At 40.6% G+C, this 18,845-nt stretch overlaps 1 protein-coding gene across 4 annotated transcripts in view; it reads right to left on the minus strand.

Moving 5' to 3' along the window:
* The window catches only part of macrod2 (mono-ADP ribosylhydrolase 2), a 652,663-nt gene that overhangs the window by 629,721 nt on the left and 4,097 nt on the right, over window positions 1-18,845 (minus strand). For all 4 annotated transcript variants that reach the window (XM_070542125.1, XM_070542124.1, XM_070542123.1 and 1 more), the window contains exons 2-3: window positions 15,984-16,085; window positions 12,895-13,038 (exon numbers count right to left, since the gene is read on the minus strand). In XM_070542125.1, coding sequence (XP_070398226.1) covers window positions 12,895-13,038; window positions 15,984-16,085 — 246 coding nt within the window. The remainder of the gene's footprint in view (window positions 1-12,894; window positions 13,039-15,983; window positions 16,086-18,845) is intronic.

Genomic DNA, 18,845 nt, shown 5'->3' on the forward strand with positions numbered 1-18,845 from the left:
TATGATTTTAATTCCACAACTGCCATGGATGATCTACTAAATACATTATATTCCTGCAATATACAGCTATGTAGTATGAAATAAATAGTACTGAAACAACTTCTGGCACATCTGGGTCAGAATAGGTCTGTTTTAGTAAATGGATGTAGTTCACTAGTCGCAGTTGTTTGCACAGATTTGTCTGATTTAAGGGTGTTTAAAATAACTCAATAATACCCAATAAAAATCATATCCATCAGTAACTTTTCACACAACTCGCTGCCGATTATGGTCAACAGAACCTCGTCTTGTTTCTATTATAGTCCCACTGACAAAAGGTCTTTTGTGTATAATGAGTCCACATTCCCTAAGCCCTTCAGTAAGCACACAGTCACTTATGTCAACACAGGAGAAATCCATCTCATAAGGATGTCCAGTCAGTGCATCATTCCCATACACTGGGGCAACAGCCGTGAAGCCATGTGGTCCCGATGAGATGCTTTGAGTTGAAGTGGATTTTCCGAGAGGGAACATTGGATAAAAGATAATCAGTTATAGCTCAACATGGGGTTGGAACAAGGACTACAGCTTTTTGATCAGTTTTCTGCAGAGATACGGTGGAGACTAAATAAGGTGAATGATGTGCTACTAGTGGTCTGTTTTAGTCTAGTTTTAAACAGGACGATCTTCCCACTCAACAGTAAAGCATGAGGGAAAACAGGCAAAATGAAGCCTTGCAAATATGATTTTTATGTACTTTATCTGTAGCCTAGAAATGCAGACAAACCGTAGCCGAGTCTAGCCACGTTTCACTGTAGACTCAGCTAGGTTTAGGTCGGACCAATCGAAACGTTCCATGTTGGTAGAGAAATACTGGGAAGGCTTAGCACCAGCAGAGGTTCAGGAACAGTGCTCGTTTCAAATGGCTTTTGCATCAATTTGAACGGCTTTACATTTATTTGAAGAAGTTTTGTATTCATTATGTGAGGCCTAATACTTATTTATTTATTTATGTCAAACCATTGAAAACATGAAATTGCATATGCACTCCTCCATATTCCTGGTGCGTAAAAAAATAAAAAATGTGGAATACGATTAACATATGCTGTTGAAGAAAACAATACAAAACATACAGTAACATAAAACCGTTTGAGAGGGAACTGGAAGAAGCAAAAGCTTATCTAGTCCAGCCCCAATTCAGTTAATAAACCACATTTGCTCACATTAGCAAATTTGAAAGAAATAAACTTTTTCTTCATGCAGGTCGTTCTATCTTCACCTTGCTACATAAAAATACAGTTACAAAACAATTGTTCACATGAATCTACAGAAAAGGAAAACAAAACTAATAAACAACAAAAATAAAATATTCCATTTGCTACCAATTACCATTTTTATCACTTACTATTTATGTATGAGTCAATTATAAGTTGTTTATACAACATTTTAAATGATCCAATGTTTTTACATAATTTTAAAGTCACATCAAGTTTGTTCCACAGTGTGATACCACACACAGATACACACATACTTTTCATAGTTGTTCGGTATAATGGAAAAATGAAGTTTTTAACGCCTCTCAATTCATAACCCTCTTCATGAGTTTTAAACATCCTTTGCAAATTACCCAGTAGTTTACCCATCATGGCCCTATACGGTACTAGGGCAGTTTTAAATTGAATTAAGTCAAAAAATTTGAGTAATCCGAAATTATAAAATAATGGAGTTGTATGATCTCAATATCTAGAATTAGTAATTATCCTTACCACTCTTTTTTGGAGAACACAAATCTTTAATAAATTAGATTTATAAGTATTACCACATACTTCAACACAATATGATAAGTATGGTAGAATCCTTGTACAATAAAGTGTGTGTAGTACTTTCTGTGGTAGAGAATACCTTGTTTTATTTACTATCCCAATGCTTCTGGCTAATTTAGAACACACATATTCTATGTATGGCTTCCAACAGAGCTTATGATCAATCAATATCCCCAAAAACTTAATTTCATACACTCTTTCAATGGCTATTTCATTAACAGTCAAATGGATCTCTTTACTATTTATTTTATTTCCAAATAACATAAACTTTGTTTTGCTGACATTTAACGACAGTTTTTTTTTCGTCAAACCAATTCTTAAGCTTACTCAACTCTTTCTGGACCGTTTGTACAAGTTGCTGTATATCTTCTGCTGAACACAAAATATTTGTTTCATCAGCAAACATAATAAATTTAAATAAATCTGAAGCTGTGTAGATATCACTTATATATAAAACAAATAACTTAGGGCTAAGTACAGACCCTTGCGGAACTCCACAGTCAACTTCGAGACAGCTAGACTTGTGATAACCCAACTGGACATACTGAGCTCTGTTACTCAAATACCTTTTTAGCCAATTGAGAGCTGTCTCCCTTATACCATACTTCTCCACTTTTGATATAAGTATGTTGTGATCGAATGCATCAAAGGCTTTCTTCAAATCAATAAAAGTTCTACACTAAATGATCAATGTGCCTGGTTATTGGCAATCCCATTAAGATAATAAAAGCTGCTGAAATAAGCTTCCTGCTGTAAGCTGGCCAGGCTCAGCCATATAAATAATCGTCCTCTTCGATCAGCTGATTACCTGCTGCTGGTTGTTCTGAAAGTTCGCTACAAATCACGGGGAGGCATGCCTTCTCTCATGCTGCCCCTAAAGTCTGGAACTCACCGCCCCTACATGTGCTTTTGGCTCTTTCCATCAGTAGGTTCAAGTCTGCTCTCAAAACAGATGAATCTAAACTTTCAACAGAGTCAAACAGTGAAGGATAAAATGTAAAAGCCGGTGGAATTAAACTCTGGTGATGAATAGAGAAAAAGCACGAGCCTGAAGTATCTCCTAGAATTAAATCCAGATGACTGATCAGAACATGTGCAGGTTTGATTGAATGAGAGTTGTTTTTTTTTGGGGGGGGGGGGGGGGTTGCCTGCAGGTTTGATCACCTTTTCCTAAACAACTTATGACAGCGCTTCTGGAAGGGCTGAGTTCCTTTGAGAATTAGTCTCAACAGCTTTTTTTAAACGCTTTAAAATGGCCAGCTAAGGTTAGAATTGTATTCTCATCCAAAGCTACGCACAAAACATCACATTCTTTATTTTCCGTTGCTCAGAGGGTTCTTATCCAGAGTGGTGTTTGTGTAAAGCAAAAGGGGAAATTGTGAAAAGGAAATCTCATTTCTTTAGAAGATGTCGATTAATCCTGGCACAGATTTAGTCGCGCCAAATTATTTTACTCATGCTAACAAACAGCTGCATTCGGGATGCTGAATAGAAAGATTCTCCTCTTTTATGGAATGACTGCCTCGCCTCTGAGGAAACCAGGACTGTGACACCAAAGCATGAAATTATTAAATCAAGTGTCTGGTGAGACAAAACAGCAAATCTTGCCAGATCTCCATTGCTTTGCCTAATTGTAACAGTATGTTGTTCATTAACTGGGCCATTACTACTGCTTTGCTATTATGGAAAGCAGTGCTACTGCGGGCTTGTCAGTATTTCTGCCTAGGTGCACACTTTTAGAGGTTGCCTGTGCACACGGCTTGCAGGATTTACAGCCTTTTTCAGGACAAAAGGAGACAAAATGAACTCAAATAACAAAACAAGTAAATATAGAAAGCGTGGGGGAGAAAAAGTCGGGGGTTTTGAAGTTCAGTGCTCACACCAGTGAAAATGCCCAAAGCCGGTGGGAAGTCAAGAAGCAGACTGAGGGGTTCTTTCTACACATTCATCCATCTTCATTTCACAAATAAAGGGCTATTCTAAAAGCTGGGCATGCTTTAATTTATAAAAGAAGTCACCGTTTGGTGCACCCGATGTAGAACCACATCCTAGCCAGAGGACAGCCACGCTTTAAGAATCACTTACAGCTGAGATGTTGCATCCAGCAATGTCTTTAAAAAAATGTAAGTTTCTAAAAACAGCTCAATATTTAAGATTTGTGGCTAGTGAAAGGAAGCAGTTGAAAATATGGAGATGGCCTTGAAGTTTACACTCGTTACTGCAAACATTTCTAAAGAAACATCTGCGAGGCGAGGGCAGAAAAGGCAGATTTCTCCATCTGAAAGGCAAACCAGCACCGTCATCCTGCCTCTGGAGCTTAGCAGAGGAGTCAGGGATCCATGTGTGGAGCCACAGTGCCCCCTACTGGCCAGATCATCAACAACATGAACCTGCTAGCAGCTTTAGACCACAACATACCAGGACATCACCAGGGCATGAAGTTAGTTAGACCAGTGTTTTTGTACCAATATATTTTGGCCACACTGATGACAAAAACATGATAAGAATCATGTTTTTAAAACAAGTATCCAACTAAAAGCTGAAGCATATAAAAAATACTTTCTGTAACACAAAAAAAGAGCAGCCCCACATAAACAGCCAAAACCAAAAGCAGAGTGAGCGTTTAACACGCAAAGAGGTGGCATGAAACCCCCGTCCTACAGCTGGACCGCTCTCAAAAGGTGATCCGATTAAAAGGGACTTTTGAACGGAAGTCTCCAACACAACCTACTCACCAGAGTCATTTCACTGTTCACCAGAGCGGCACGTCCACTCAGCCAGCCATTTTCCTCCGTGGTGTGACAGCGTAACAATCACGAGTTTGTTCAAAACGTTACCAGTCATTTGTTACGGCTTCTAACCTATTTTGTACGTGTCGCCTTGGGCGCTGAGACACCTCCAACACCCTTTTCTGATGCATCAACGTTCTGTTGATTCCTGGAGAGTCAGTGATAGCAATTCACTTCAATTCAGTTTATTTATAAAGCACCAATTTACAACAAGGGTCATCTTAAGGAACTTTACGGAGTAAACGTTCCGATTGAAGCTGCTCATCAGTAAGCCTGGCAAGCCATCCTATATATGCATATTCTTGTAAACATTCAGAACTGTAGATGTCACCAAAAGATGTCCCTAAAAAGTTGGATGTTTAAGAAGTTTAGCACACACACAAAACCGTGTCCGGCCCTTAATGCTTCCTCCTCCACTTTTCCTGAGACATAATCAGGATAATAAGTTTAAAACCCAGATCAAGTTTCTAAATCCACAGAGTCACAGCCTCTCAAGTAGACCAGACACACTTAAAATGAGAGGGGAGCAGAAAAGGGCCAAATAATTCTGACACAACCCGAGTATCTTTATAGGGATGCACCGATGGATCGGCATTTGATCGTAATCGGCCGATAGCGCCCCTATCGGTTTTGATCGGAGTTTTCAAAATAGATCAAAGCAGACCGATCAGGTAGGGTTGTCACGGTAACCAGTGTAGCGCTAAACCCCGGTAAAAAAAAAAAGTTGACAATAATAATAACCGTCTGGTTTTTAAAAAAACTATATTATCTCTGTGGGTTACCGTGGCTGCGGTGTAGGCGAGGTGACCCTTACCAGCCACCGTATCATCTGCTGAAGTTGCCGGCGGCACATGCGCGCTTTGTTGTTTACAACCAAAACTTTCTTGAAGCTAAAGCTGAAATAATGGCCAAAGGAGGAGACGGCAGCGCTCAGGACATTTATTATCCCTCAAAGAAGACAAAGTGGGAAGTACGGGCATCTTTTAGATATTTGAAGAATGCCGAGGGACAGTTGATAGAAGACGGCTATCCTGTTTGCAGCAGGTGCAGAAAAAGTGTCTGTGAAAGGCAGCAACGCTTCAAATCTCACGACACATCTGCGTGACCATCACCCACAACTCTACAGTCAACGCAAGGCAAGCTAACGTTAGCGTTTTAGCTAAAATGCGTGATCCGAGGATTTGGGTTGAGGGAGAATGCAACGAGTCGCTATATAAAGCAGCCGCAGCGCCGCTACCTGCATATAAACCGTGTCACGGACACCCCCATGTTGAAATGACGCTATGCATTACGGGGCTCCCAGGGGCAGATAAGAGTTGGTCTCTCTCCGAGAATAATTATGAATTTAACAACGATTACTGCCTGATGACATTTTCCCACATCTGCAAAGCTCACTGGAAGGACACAAACCGAGGACGATATTTTCCTGATATAGGGTTTATTACTCAAGTAAGGGTAAAAAATGGTAAATGGTAAATGGCCTGTATTTGATATAGCGCCTTCTAGAGTCCTGGAACCCCCCAAGGCGCTTTACAACACAATCAGTCATTCACCCATTCACACACACATTCACACACTGGTGGGGATGAGCTACGATGTAGCCACAGCTGCCCTGGGGCGCACTGACAGAGGCGAGGCTGCCGAGCACTGGCGCCACCGGTCCCTCCGACCACCACCAGCAGGCAATGTGGGTTAAGTGTCTTGCCCAAGGACACAACGACAGCGACAGACTGAGCGGGTCTCGAACCTGCGACCTTCCGATTGCGAGGCGAGCACTTAACTCCTGTGCCACCGTCGCCCCAAAGTATCTGATTAGAAGGCTACTTGAGTACTGAGTATCATCTGATCTAATATTTTTAAATGATGACATCAAACAGACAAAAAATAAGAAGTTATGGGCAAATATTGGTATTTTAAAGACTAAAGGGGAAAAATGTAAACAAATAAACAACATATTTACAAAATAACACATTTTAGGCAAAATTTAGACACAAACTGAGGACAATATTTCCTGACATACAGGGTTTATTTAGTTGTGTGAAAATGTAGCACGTTTAAAAAAATACCGTGGTAATACCGAAAACCATGGTAATTTTGGTCACAATAACCGTGAGGTTACATTCTCACACCGTGACAACCCTACAGACCATTTTAGATTAGGTTACATTTCCTTTATTCCCAGATTATGTAGTTTGTAGCACTCATTATAATGTTGTAGAAAATTTCTGGCCAATCCACGTGATCGATATCGGTGATCAGCATTCTTTGATATCGGTATCGGTGATCGGCAGCAAAAAACCTGATCGGTGCATTCCTATATCTTTATTGGAAAGGAAGTTCAAGTACAACGGCCTTCCAATGGATGTTGGCCCGGATACCCAATCCGATGATTTGTGCTGGCTACACACCCCAAAACAGGATGATTCTTACCAAGTTTCACCTGATAGAAGGTGGGTTAGGGGTAATGCCGAGTGTAAAAGGCAAATGTTCAGGAAACGAAAGCAAGTGTGCTGAGGTGATGGAAAGAAGAGCGTATTTTCATGTGTGCAGTGGCAGGACATTGGGTGGGGCGTATAAAGGAAAGGGAGAGAGTAAATTGCTTCTTGCTGGGAAAACGGGTGCATTACTGAGGGAGGTTATGGCACAATGTGTGAATCTCCAGAAAGACAGATAGGCACATCAAGCCAGACTCCCCAGGGGCTAAAGTGTTAGGTGGCATGTTCAGGGTCTGAGAGAAAATCTAATGAGAAGTGTGTGCCGACGAGTTCCTGCGACAGAAACAAGAGGCTACAGGTTTCCATCAGTCACTAATATAAATGGAGTAATAAGGTAAGAAATGCCACAGCAAATTCAGCTTAAGTGTTTATCGTGTCACAGCATGAGTCGCTTCTTTTAGTCACGATCCACATCTCATGGCCATGGGTGAGGGCTGAAACGAGCTTTTCCTTTCTGCCTCTGCTCCCTCTTCCCCACAACAGACCCGATCCATCGGTCCATCGCCCGCTCCGTTCAACCATCGCTCGAGAACAAGACGAGATATTTGAACTCTTAACCTCATCAGATACCAGAGTAGACTTACAGAAGGACCCGGCCAAATTCCTAAACAGAGGTTTAGGACATAATCCCAAACCCGAACCCTAAAAAGTACACAAACAAAGGGAACCACAAGGATATACGTGACAACTAAAACATAGAGAGGGAGTATCCCCCCCCCCCCCCCCCCCCCCCAGGGAAGACTGCACACTTCAGAGGCAATTAACATAATTCCTTGGTTGCCTTTGGTATGTTACTAGCATTTTGAGTAATATGGCAAAAAAAAGTCCTCCAAAAATGGATCTCCCACGCACAAAAATGAAAATTTCAAAAGTATTATCGAATCAGGAGTTCAACGTTCCCATGCTTTCTGTACAGAGCATCATTGTGGCAGCGAACAGAGCATTCAGAGCTGTGCTTCATAAATTATGCATGAAGGACCATGAAAGTAAACAATGTTTTTGTGCCAGCAATGTCTGATTTGACTGCTTATAAAGAAAAACATAAAAAAATTCAATCTCCACTAGATCGAGGTATTCTGCTCTTTAAGGGTCAGCGCTCTCATCAAACCCATGATGACGGCAGTCCAAGTGGCTCCACTCGACTCAATACCAATTGAATTTCTTGAACCCATCTCCACCCCACGGGTTCTTTATAGCATTCATTACCAGATTCTCTGTGCAAATAAAACTGGCTCCTGTAAAAATGATCTAATACAGAAAGATGGGAAGGGTTTACAGCAGGTGATGGAATACGAGTCAAACACTGTGCATAATTACCACAGAAGTCCCATACCCTTTCATCTTCACCAGCTCTTTTTTAGTATTCAGATCACCTTGTGTTTGGTGTGTGACGGGATTTTATGTCACGATTAGTTTGTCACTTCTGAATTTACAATTGTCACGTTATTAAAAATCACATTTCAATTGTTAAGATCATAAAATCTTTTCATTGAAACTCTATTTGAATGAGGAGCAACATCCTGAGCATGATTAGTACTTTTGGGAGAAGAATGAAGGATAAATCGATGGTTTTTCATAACCCACAGGATGGATTACAATAGAATTAGACACGGTGTGGCCCGGGTCCACTTCGGGCCTTCAGAGTAACTCCGAGCTCTCCGCTGCATTTTAGAAGGAAAAAAGCGTGCTTCCTCCATCAGAACTTCAGGTAAATTTACCGGAACTTCCCGGCATGTACATGTGTCCACATCACCGGGCCGGCCAAACGGCCCTCTGCAGAGGTAAGTACACAGCCAGTTCAGTTGTTGAGTGAAACCTTTGGTTACCTCACGCTGATTGGATGCATCTCATTGGAAATGACATCATCCGACGTCCAAAACGAGCAGAATTAGAAGAGTAGCAGGTGAAGAAGAATAGAAGCAACACAAATAAGCACCATTCGTGCTGCTTTAACATCACCTGTACTAAACTAACACGCAGCAGAATTCCCCCACCGCGATGTAATTCACGGCGCTTTGGCCTGAAAACGGCCTGCATTCGTACACTTCTTAGTTCTACAACCCCCCAGGGCACTTCACAACACCACCAGTCATCCACCCATCCACACACACATCTACACGCTGGTGATGATGAGCTACAATGTAGCCACAGCTGTCCTGACAAAGGTGTGGCCTGCTGAACACAGATACCACCGGTTCCTCCGACCACCATCAGCAGGCAAGGTGGGTTAAGTGTCTTGCCCAAAGGCACAACAACAGCAGTCTCTGGTCAGAGCTGGGATCGAACCTGCAACCTTCCGATTACTGGAAAACCCGCTCTACCTCCTGAGTCACTGCTGTCTCTTTGTTGTCTCACAAAGCACTGTAAAAAAACTGTACTTTTGGTCACTGAACGCCATATTTTACATCACGCAGCTGCTCGTCATCCTCTAAATCAATTAAGAAGCCATACGTTACTGTGGATGCTTTTTGGCGCTGATTAATGACATCACCCACCGCCGAACCAGTCATGATATGCTGACTTCTGTGCAAAGTCCCAAAAGAGCTGAATTTGTACGGAGGTGAGGGAACCGGACCGTCGTACCTCCCAATCAGTTTCCCCCTCGAGATCACCCTGAAGTTCTTAAAATGGAAATGCATCAAAAGAACAGAAAAACAATAAACCCATCACATACATGAAATGTCAAGCTTTTTTTACTAACACAAATGTGTGTTCTTTTAATTAAATTATGTGATTTATTATTGAGCAGATACCAAAAGGAGATTAAAAAAAGAAAAGATTTGAAATTTCGGTAGATAAAGGCAACACATTTCAACACCTCCACTCCTTATGGAAACGTCGTAAAAACAAAAGCCTAAATCTGCTAAAACTTTCATCAAAAGTTAAACATAAAAGTTTTGAGAAAAATTCTGGATTTCTGAGGAAAAACACACTTTGAAGCAATAGGATGATACTGTTCATTAGAGGTGCTGAAAAAAATCGATTCAAGTCTGAATCGGGATTCTTATTTATAAAGATTCAGATTCGATTCACAAAGGTTCAGATTCGATTCCAAGAACTGAAATATTTGGCACGTTACAGGTTTGAGATGCACTTTTTTTATCTTCGTTAGGAGAGTCAGTACTCCGTTTACTTTTGTGCTCCCATAAACTGATGATTTATGTTTGAATCTGCTGATAAAAATGACATGCAAGTGTCCTCTTATCATACTCAGAAATTTGAGTTATTCTCATATTTATTTTCTAAGTTGATAAGTGAGTACTCAGGATTACTCATGTAACTTGTTTCTACAAATACTTGAAAAGTATTTGACCGTATTACTTTCAGAGCTACTGTTGGGTAACTGCAGATTAGTTATATTTTACAAGGTAAGCAAAAATAAATGTTGCCTTTTGGTCAAAAGATTGTTTCTGTTTACAGTTTTAGAATCACTTTAATTTACATTGTAAATTTGCATTTTTGGAGCACGACCAGTTTAAAGTCAAATAAAAATGTCCCATAGCTTTAACTAACTTGTACAACAGAGTAGTTCATCCTGGAGCTGACACTATTAATACTGGTTGTGAATCAGTTTAAATCGAGAATCGATTCTGAATCGAATCGGCACCCCGAGAATCGGAATCGAATCAAATCGTGAGTTGCTCTAAGATTCACATCCCTGCTGTTCATACAGCAGAGTTCAGTCAAGTTAAAAGGCTGCAGGAGCATCTAAACTAACCAACAATTCTACTGTTTTCCCCCAATCTGACTTTTTAAACCAAAGACCACTGTAAAGATGTTTTTAAAAGGAAAATGTGCTTCAGGTAACAATCACTGAAGGAAACTAAAACCTAACAAACACTACATGTGGTTAAAAGCAGCACTGCGTCGGAAAAGGCACTCTGTAAAAGCAAAGATTTCCACAGTAAAAAAAACCAATCCTGTAATAATCGACTAACTCTAAAGAGAACAGGATAGTTTGTGATCATCATCCCTTTATCATAAGAACATAAAACTAATATTCTGCTGAACGGTTGATCTATAAAGTACATTTTACAGGGTCATTAGTGGAAACAGGAGGTTAAAGTTCAAACCACCCCGTCACAATAAGAGCATCCTCCACTGCTGTTCTCTGACAGTCACCATGTCCTGCCCTCTCCAGGCTCTCGCCCAGGTGACAGCTTGAGCTCCTCCTGTGCCACCATGAGCAAAACAGAATTAAGGAGGAATTAAAAACTCAATGAGCCCAGTAATTAAATTTTAATATGGGACATAAAGCAACCAGACAGCCTCTTAAAGCTACAGGCAGAAGCTTTAACGGAGGTTTCTCCTTTACTCCTCTGCAACCCACATTTTGCCGCCATCAACATTAATCTCACTGCATAAACTTTAACCTTGGATTATAAAATGCATCTGAAATGTTACATAACAGCAGTAGAGTTTCTCCTCCTTCGCCCTGCTGGTTCAAAGTGGACTTACACGTGTCGTAACAACCCTGCAGCAGCCTGCTGTAGCTAGCTCTGACAGCTAACACGAGCCAACGAATACCAAAATTACCCACAAAGTAAACAGATCCACACGGTTGGACAAATGATCATTACTTACTAGTCCAGTAGCAACAAAGCCAGGTCACCATCAGTCCGTGAGTCTTTAGCTCCCTCATACTGGTGTAGGCCGTGCCGATGTTCACTCAGGTGTTAGCTCTAGCTTCAAGTTTAAAGGAATTGTCAAGCCTGCCTCAGAGTCCTTTTCCACCCACATATCATTTTTTAAAAATGCAACATTAGTAGGCGTTGCCTGGCGGACCGAGAGGGCGGCAGTGACGAAGACGGATGGGTAACGAGGCGAAGAGATCCCTTCACTCTGAGCAGTTATTAGAAGTGGAGGACGTTTCTGCCCCTCCTTACCTCCTTATTTTATCAATACATTCTAAAGTGATCCGGCTCAGAGTGTGTCACATCTAAAATGGTCCGGGTGGAAACGGATTCTACCTGGTAGATCTGTACCCTGCAGATCTCCACATTCAGATCCTTTATGATTAAAGATATAAACACCGCTCTCCCCTGCTTCATCCATCTTTTACATCGTATTTCCAAACAGCAAACTTGCAGCCGCGCAGCCACAGCACTCAAACACCAGTGAGTAATGTCTCCTGTTTGTAAAGGTCTACATGTTCATCAAAGCAAAAGCAGCCATGGCATTCAGCCGATCTTTTTCTGTTTTCAACATGACGCAGATTTTTTGAATGACAATTTGACTCCATCACTTCAGAATTTACTCATTACCAAAAGGCATTTTAGATTATGTATTCATTCAGTTTAAACAATAAGCTATTGTTTTCCGTAAAATATAGACTATGAGTTTACGTGTGTGTCTGCATGTTAAGTTGATGAAAGGATAAACTGCAAGAATGTTCCCAAATCAGCTACAGGGCCAATAAATAAAGAATAAATTCTGTTAGTGTAGGTTGTTGGCAGGCAGCAGCATTTCTGTTTCTCATCAGCCAAGTCCTGTTTTTTTTTTTTTTTTTGTAAACAGATCAGCAGATTTTTACAAATTTTCTTCTCAGCTGAACTCTATAGTTCATAAGACAATCCTTATTTTTAAACTTCCATTTTACTGACCCTGAATAGATTTTAAAAAGCTGCAATCTGAACTTTTATTAACTTAAATTTATGGAAAGTTTGGTCTATTATGTGATCTTTGAGTCACACTCAGCACCGCCACTAAAGACAACATTTCCTGAATCCACCAGCAGAGGGCAGCAAAAACCGCCAAATACCTTTGTTGCCAACAAACCAACAAAGGTCAAAGGGGAAGCGTGCCTACCAGCATTGACTATGGCGTCCACTTCCAGGAGAGTAATATCGCCCTTGTAGAGAGAAACTTTATCACTCAGACCTCCTCCTCCTCGTCCTTCTCCTCCATCACCTCCTCCTCCTGCAACCTCCTTCTCTTCTTCATTTTCTGTGGCTGAAACAATGAATAACAAAGATGCTGCTAAACATTTTGAAAGGTACACAAATTAAACAAAATTATCAGTTTAAAATTTGATGAAAGAAAACTTCAAGTATGTTTAGTGTTGATACCAGAATAGTAATTTTTAATTTAGTGATGCACTAACCCTTTTTCCAAAGAATATTTTTGGGACTTTATTCATTCATTCATTCATTCATTCATTCATTCATTCATTCAGTTTAACTCTTTAGTGTGAAAGATCCAGACATTTAAAGTAGGGGTGAGCAATATAGAAAGAATATCACGATTTTATCCATTTTGGACTATTCAGACGTTTTGGAAGTGACTTCCCAGTAAAAGACAATAATTTAAAAACACACCCCTTCACAGAATATAGGATAAAAGATTTCAGAATCCTAAATAAATCCTGAACTTCTAATATCTATCTATAAATCACAGTTAAGAGCTACGGATACGCGTCTCAAATGTCCCAAAGGCACTTTTACTTATTATATATTTATAATTAATATCAAATAATTTAAATCCTGTTTAGCTGTGGCTCATTTCCTATCATTCACAATATTACCAGTGGTTACTTCTTGTACAAAGTAAAAATCTATCATATTACGCTAAACTCATGACGTGTTTGAATCCACTCCCAGAGGATCGCGCTCCTGCTGTTTGGGTCCTGCTGCTCTCCGTAGACGTTTCCTGACTACGCGGGGGAGGGATTTGGCCCGTCTTTATAAACAGACTTGATAAACGGGACTCCGGTCAGCAGCCATGGTGAAAAGGCTCACTAAAACACAAACATCCACTAATAATAAAAGCCTCAAAGCCAAAGTTTAGAGCGGAGCATCGACCCAGAGGTTTCCTGGTTGAGCAGACGAGTGAGAATACACGTAATGACTGCTTAGACATGGAGCAAGCTAGCGGCTAGTGCTAGCAGTTAGCGCTCTAATCAATTATGGTGCGCTTCAACAATCCATGATCGTTTATGTCCGAATCCTAATGCATCAGCTATTAGATTATTTTCCTCAGCCCTACTGAGCACCCCCAGCTAAACAAACCAACACATTACCTAAAACTTGCTCTGATTGGTTCATCAATGTGTGACTGACAGAGGCAGACTAGCAAATGGCGTGGCTCCGCTGAGAGGGAAAAAAAAAGTGTACCTGTGGACGTGTCCAGAAATAATGGCACAGACGGGTGATGGAACGCAAAAAGACACTTCTACGATCTCCGAGCTTTGATCATCATCACATTAAAATCCGATCTTCCATCGTCAGATCGCACGGCCCTGATTTAAAGCTTCATTTATTTGGCCTCAGATTGAAGACTAGCTTACAAAACCAACTATAGGTCTGATTTTGCCATGAAATTATGCATTCGTGGCTTCTGTCTGACCTACTTTTTAACAGAACTGGGTCACACATACTGCAATAATGTAAAAAAACGAATGAAGCTTTACATCCGCTGTGCACTTCTATTGCATTTTATCATTTGCTTCTTAATCCTTAAAAAATGCTCATAAAACAGGTATGTGGAGAAACCAGGTAGGTAGGCTTTAATGTTGCACATCTGCAACGCCTGCCTCCAGAGCACATATGTCAGAGTCAAGGCCCGCGGGCCAGATGCGGCCCGCGGAGCATTTTTATGTGGCCCGCGAGATAAATATCAAAAATATATTAAAACTGGCCCGCTGGCCGATTTTACCGCAAAGACTTCAACTCCCATGATGCTTTGCGGCGTCAGCGCAGAGCCAACGAAGCCCCCTCCTTTGTGTTTTTTCCAGCGCCAGCTGCCGGTGTCTGCAGCTCCGCTGTCTCAGACAAACTACACTCCTCCCACTCAGCGCCGAGTTCACTCAGCTGTTTTCTGACGTTGAAGCCCAGAAACGGAGATTCTAGCTGCTCAGTAATGTGTTCACGACTGAAAGAGAAAGTTTTCCAACTAACATCCAGACAGAGCTGATATAACTCCAGCGAGCAGCGACACGCTCAAACCAGCACGACTCTGTGGTTGTGTTTCCTCCCCGACACACAACAACGTGGTCAAGCTGCTCAGACATGTTCATCAGCACAAACCTATGTGAGCACCTGTTGTCATCTAATGTTGTCGTTATTATGATGAAGATGAACAAAACAACAGGAGTCTCCTCCTCAGCTCAGATCAACCCCATGATGCAGGTATCTGGCTGGAACAGGTGAGCATCACAGTAAACCAGTGGAGCAAACTGAGCTTTAAATATGTTGGTTTGATGCTCTTTTTCTGCTCCAAAACATGAAAGTTAACAGGTGAGATGTTGCATTTTCATTTAAGATAAAATGATATTTTATTTTGTTGTTGGCCCGTGAGAAAAGATTTAACCTACAGTAAACAGGAAGTGGAAAGGCTGCAGATAGATGAATAGAATAGAAAATCCCTTTATTGTTCCTCAGTGGGGAAAGCTAGACGTCACAGCAGCGATGACACGTATTACAGGAGAACAAAAGGAGAATAAAAAATAAGAAAAATGAATAAACAAGAAAACATAAATCCTGAATAGATTTTAAAAATGCTGAATATACCACAAGTAATGAATACCACTGATGCCTTTTATTTAAAACTGACTTGCTCGTGTGTAATTTGGTTATTCCACATTCAGTGTTAATGCAGAAATATGTTTGTTTCCAAATTTAAAGGTTCAAAATTGCATACATGTTGATAAAGAAAATGCAAATTTTCCGTCACTTTTTCAAAAATATTAAGTTTGGCCCTCGACTCCGTCCCAGAGTTTCATTTCGGCCCCGTGTGAGTTTGACACCCCTGCAGAGGGTTGATCTATCACCAATCAAAAACAGTTTTCAGCTACTTTGGTTCTCTATAAATGCTTTTTGATCTGTTTGGCTTGTGGCGGGTTCAACATCAATACTGAATAAAAAAAAGTTCCACAAATTTAAAAAATCAGATCATCTTACATCTATCATCTTCTCTCCAGGTAGGGATTTTATCCAGAGGTAGCCATGTTTCTTTACGATATTCCTTGCGTCTCTCTTCCTGAGGGAGTTGAAGTAGTCGTTCTGTGGAAAGCAGCACCCAGATGTTTAGTTTCATTAAACAAAAGAAAAATATATTTAAACAAATGTGATATTAGCAAACTAGTGATATTTTTCAGTCATCAGAAAAGGTCACAAATCTCGGCTTCATTTTGTTCCGTCACTTTTATCTAGAATTCCTTTTTGTCTGAATGACCTCAACAACAAGAACAGGTCTCATCTAGATTAAGGTCTGGTCTAAAAGACGGTTCCCAGGTGTGAACCAACGACGACTGGCTCCAGAATCAAAAGAAAAAAGGGGGCCACCTGTGAGAAACACAAACTCCCCTCTTCCTGCTGTTTGCTTCGACGTCTAGCTTTGTTCCTCTAGATCAGAGCTGCATTCTCAATCCTCATCTTCATCCAACTTTAGAAAAGGTGTTGGAATCTCCATTTATAATAGAGTCTGATCTTTTAGTTGGAGCCTTAAAAATCTTGCTTCAAGAGCCTTCCTGCACAGCCATTTATAAACCCAACACTCTTTTAAAAAGCCTTCGAAAGCCAAAAGAGTGATTTTTATTAGAGGTGCTGAAAAAAATCGATTCAAGTCTGAATCAGGATTCTTATTTACAAAGGTTCAGAATCGATTCACAAAGGTTCAGAATCGATTCACAAAGGTTCAGAATCGATTCACAAAGGTTCAGAATCGATTCACAAAGGTTCAGAATTGATTCCAAGAACTCAAATATTTGGCACGTTACAGGTTTGAGATGAACTTTTTGGATCTTTGTTAGGAGAGTCAGTACTCCGTTTACTTTTGTGCTCCCATAAACTGAGATGATTTATGTTTGAATCTGCTGATAAGAGGGCACTTGAATGTCATTTTTTCCATACTCAGAAATTAGATATATTCTCATATTTATTTTCTAAGCTGATAAACGAGTACTCAGGATTACTCATGTAACTTGTTTCTACACATACTTGAAAAGTACTTGACCGTATTACTTTCAAAGCTACTGTTAGTAACTATAGACTTGTTATATTTTACAAGGTAAGCAAAAATAAATGTTGCCTTTTGGTCAAAAGATTGCTTGCGATATTACGGTAATACCGTATACACTCGGTGTTGAAAATCAGAAACGGTGTCAGTTCCAATACTGCAATGAAAAATAAATTCAGAGCACACAGGAGACAATGATTAAAAAATAACAACATAAAACAGATAAATAAAAGTTGTTAAATGTACAAAATGCATGCATGGTTGAATTTTTTGTTTTACATAATTAGTTTTAAATGTTTTTTCCAACTTTTAGAGACGTTCCATAAAGTTTACTAACGTGGCGTCATCACTTGACAGCGAGGAAGAGACGTGCCGATCGTGCACCAACTGACTTGACGTCTAAAAAGAACACAACTTCTGCAGTTTGAGTATTTGGGGTTCGAAGCAAACAATAAATGAGAGGCGGTGAACACTGATGAGGTCATTTGTGCAAACAACAGATGGCAGCAAAAGATGCAGGCCCCATCGGCACCACAGACGAGCGAGCTGGAGCTGAAATAGCAGCCTTTTGTTTGGAGCCTGTTATTAATAAGGTAGAGATGAACCGAAATGAAAATTCTTGGCCGAAACAGAAAACGAGGAAAACAAAGCCGAAAACCAAAACACTGAAAGAAATTATGCCAATAACTGGAACCACAGCATTTATGTCTATGATGTGTACCAACCTCACTCAGATCTGCTGAGGACAGTAAAATGAACCCTTTAAGCGCCAAAGTTGCAATAGTGTTTAAAGAGCAAGTCACCCCCTACCAGAGTCTTACTCCACTCCCACTTCCTGTCTGAAAAATGCAGCAAATGCTGTTGCCTGGCAGACCGAGAGGGCGGAGCCGCTAACACACACACACACACACACACACACACACACACACACACACACACACACACACACACACACACACACACACACACACACACACACACACACACACACACACACACACACACACACACACACACACACACACACACACACACACACACACACACACACAGTGACATCATATGGTACCAGCTAACGTTCTAGGGTACCTCTTAGCCAATAGCGGTGGCAGATTTAAATTCAAATGCAGTGCAGAGTTTTTACCTGACAACGGCACAACACTGCCAGTTTTAGGCAGAATATTTAAATTTGAACTAAAATGCACTAAAGTGCAAAACTATTGACGACACGTGTCTGCAGCAAGATTAGACACACATTTATATAGTTTATTAGAAAAAAAAGTTGATTTGGGGGTGACAAATACAGTCCCTAAAGAAGTTATTACTTTACACGAGAAGATACTAGAGATGTGTAACTGAGCAACACTTTGGGTGTTTCTATTGACATTTAAGAGTTGATGGAGTTTGAAAACCGCCCATCCGACAGGACAGGAGATGAGCAGAGCACACAGAGGGGTGAATATTATTAGGTATCAGAAAGAAGAAACTTATAATGCAGACAGGTTTGTTTATTGTTGACAAAGCTCTTTGTCTGGTAATGTCTGACTGATTCTGAAGAGTAACTAACATTCATCCTCTGATGATAAGCATGGACGCTGCAGCTGTGCAGCAGCAACAGAGTCTGCTCCTCATGAGAGTTAAACTGCACACTCATGATCCACAGCTTATTTCACCGTGTTCAGGACATGGTGGGTGTGGAAAGGATGGTAAAAACACCGCTAATAGTGACAGACGCAGTGGGAATGTACAAGAAGAAAACGCAGGGCAGAGGTGGTAGATGTGAAACTGAAAGTAAAAAGTGCAGC

Source organism: Nothobranchius furzeri, chromosome 12 (genome assembly GCF_043380555.1).
Source record: "Nothobranchius furzeri strain GRZ-AD chromosome 12, NfurGRZ-RIMD1, whole genome shotgun sequence".
Classification (NCBI taxonomy): Eukaryota; Metazoa; Chordata; class Actinopteri; order Cyprinodontiformes; family Nothobranchiidae; genus Nothobranchius; species Nothobranchius furzeri.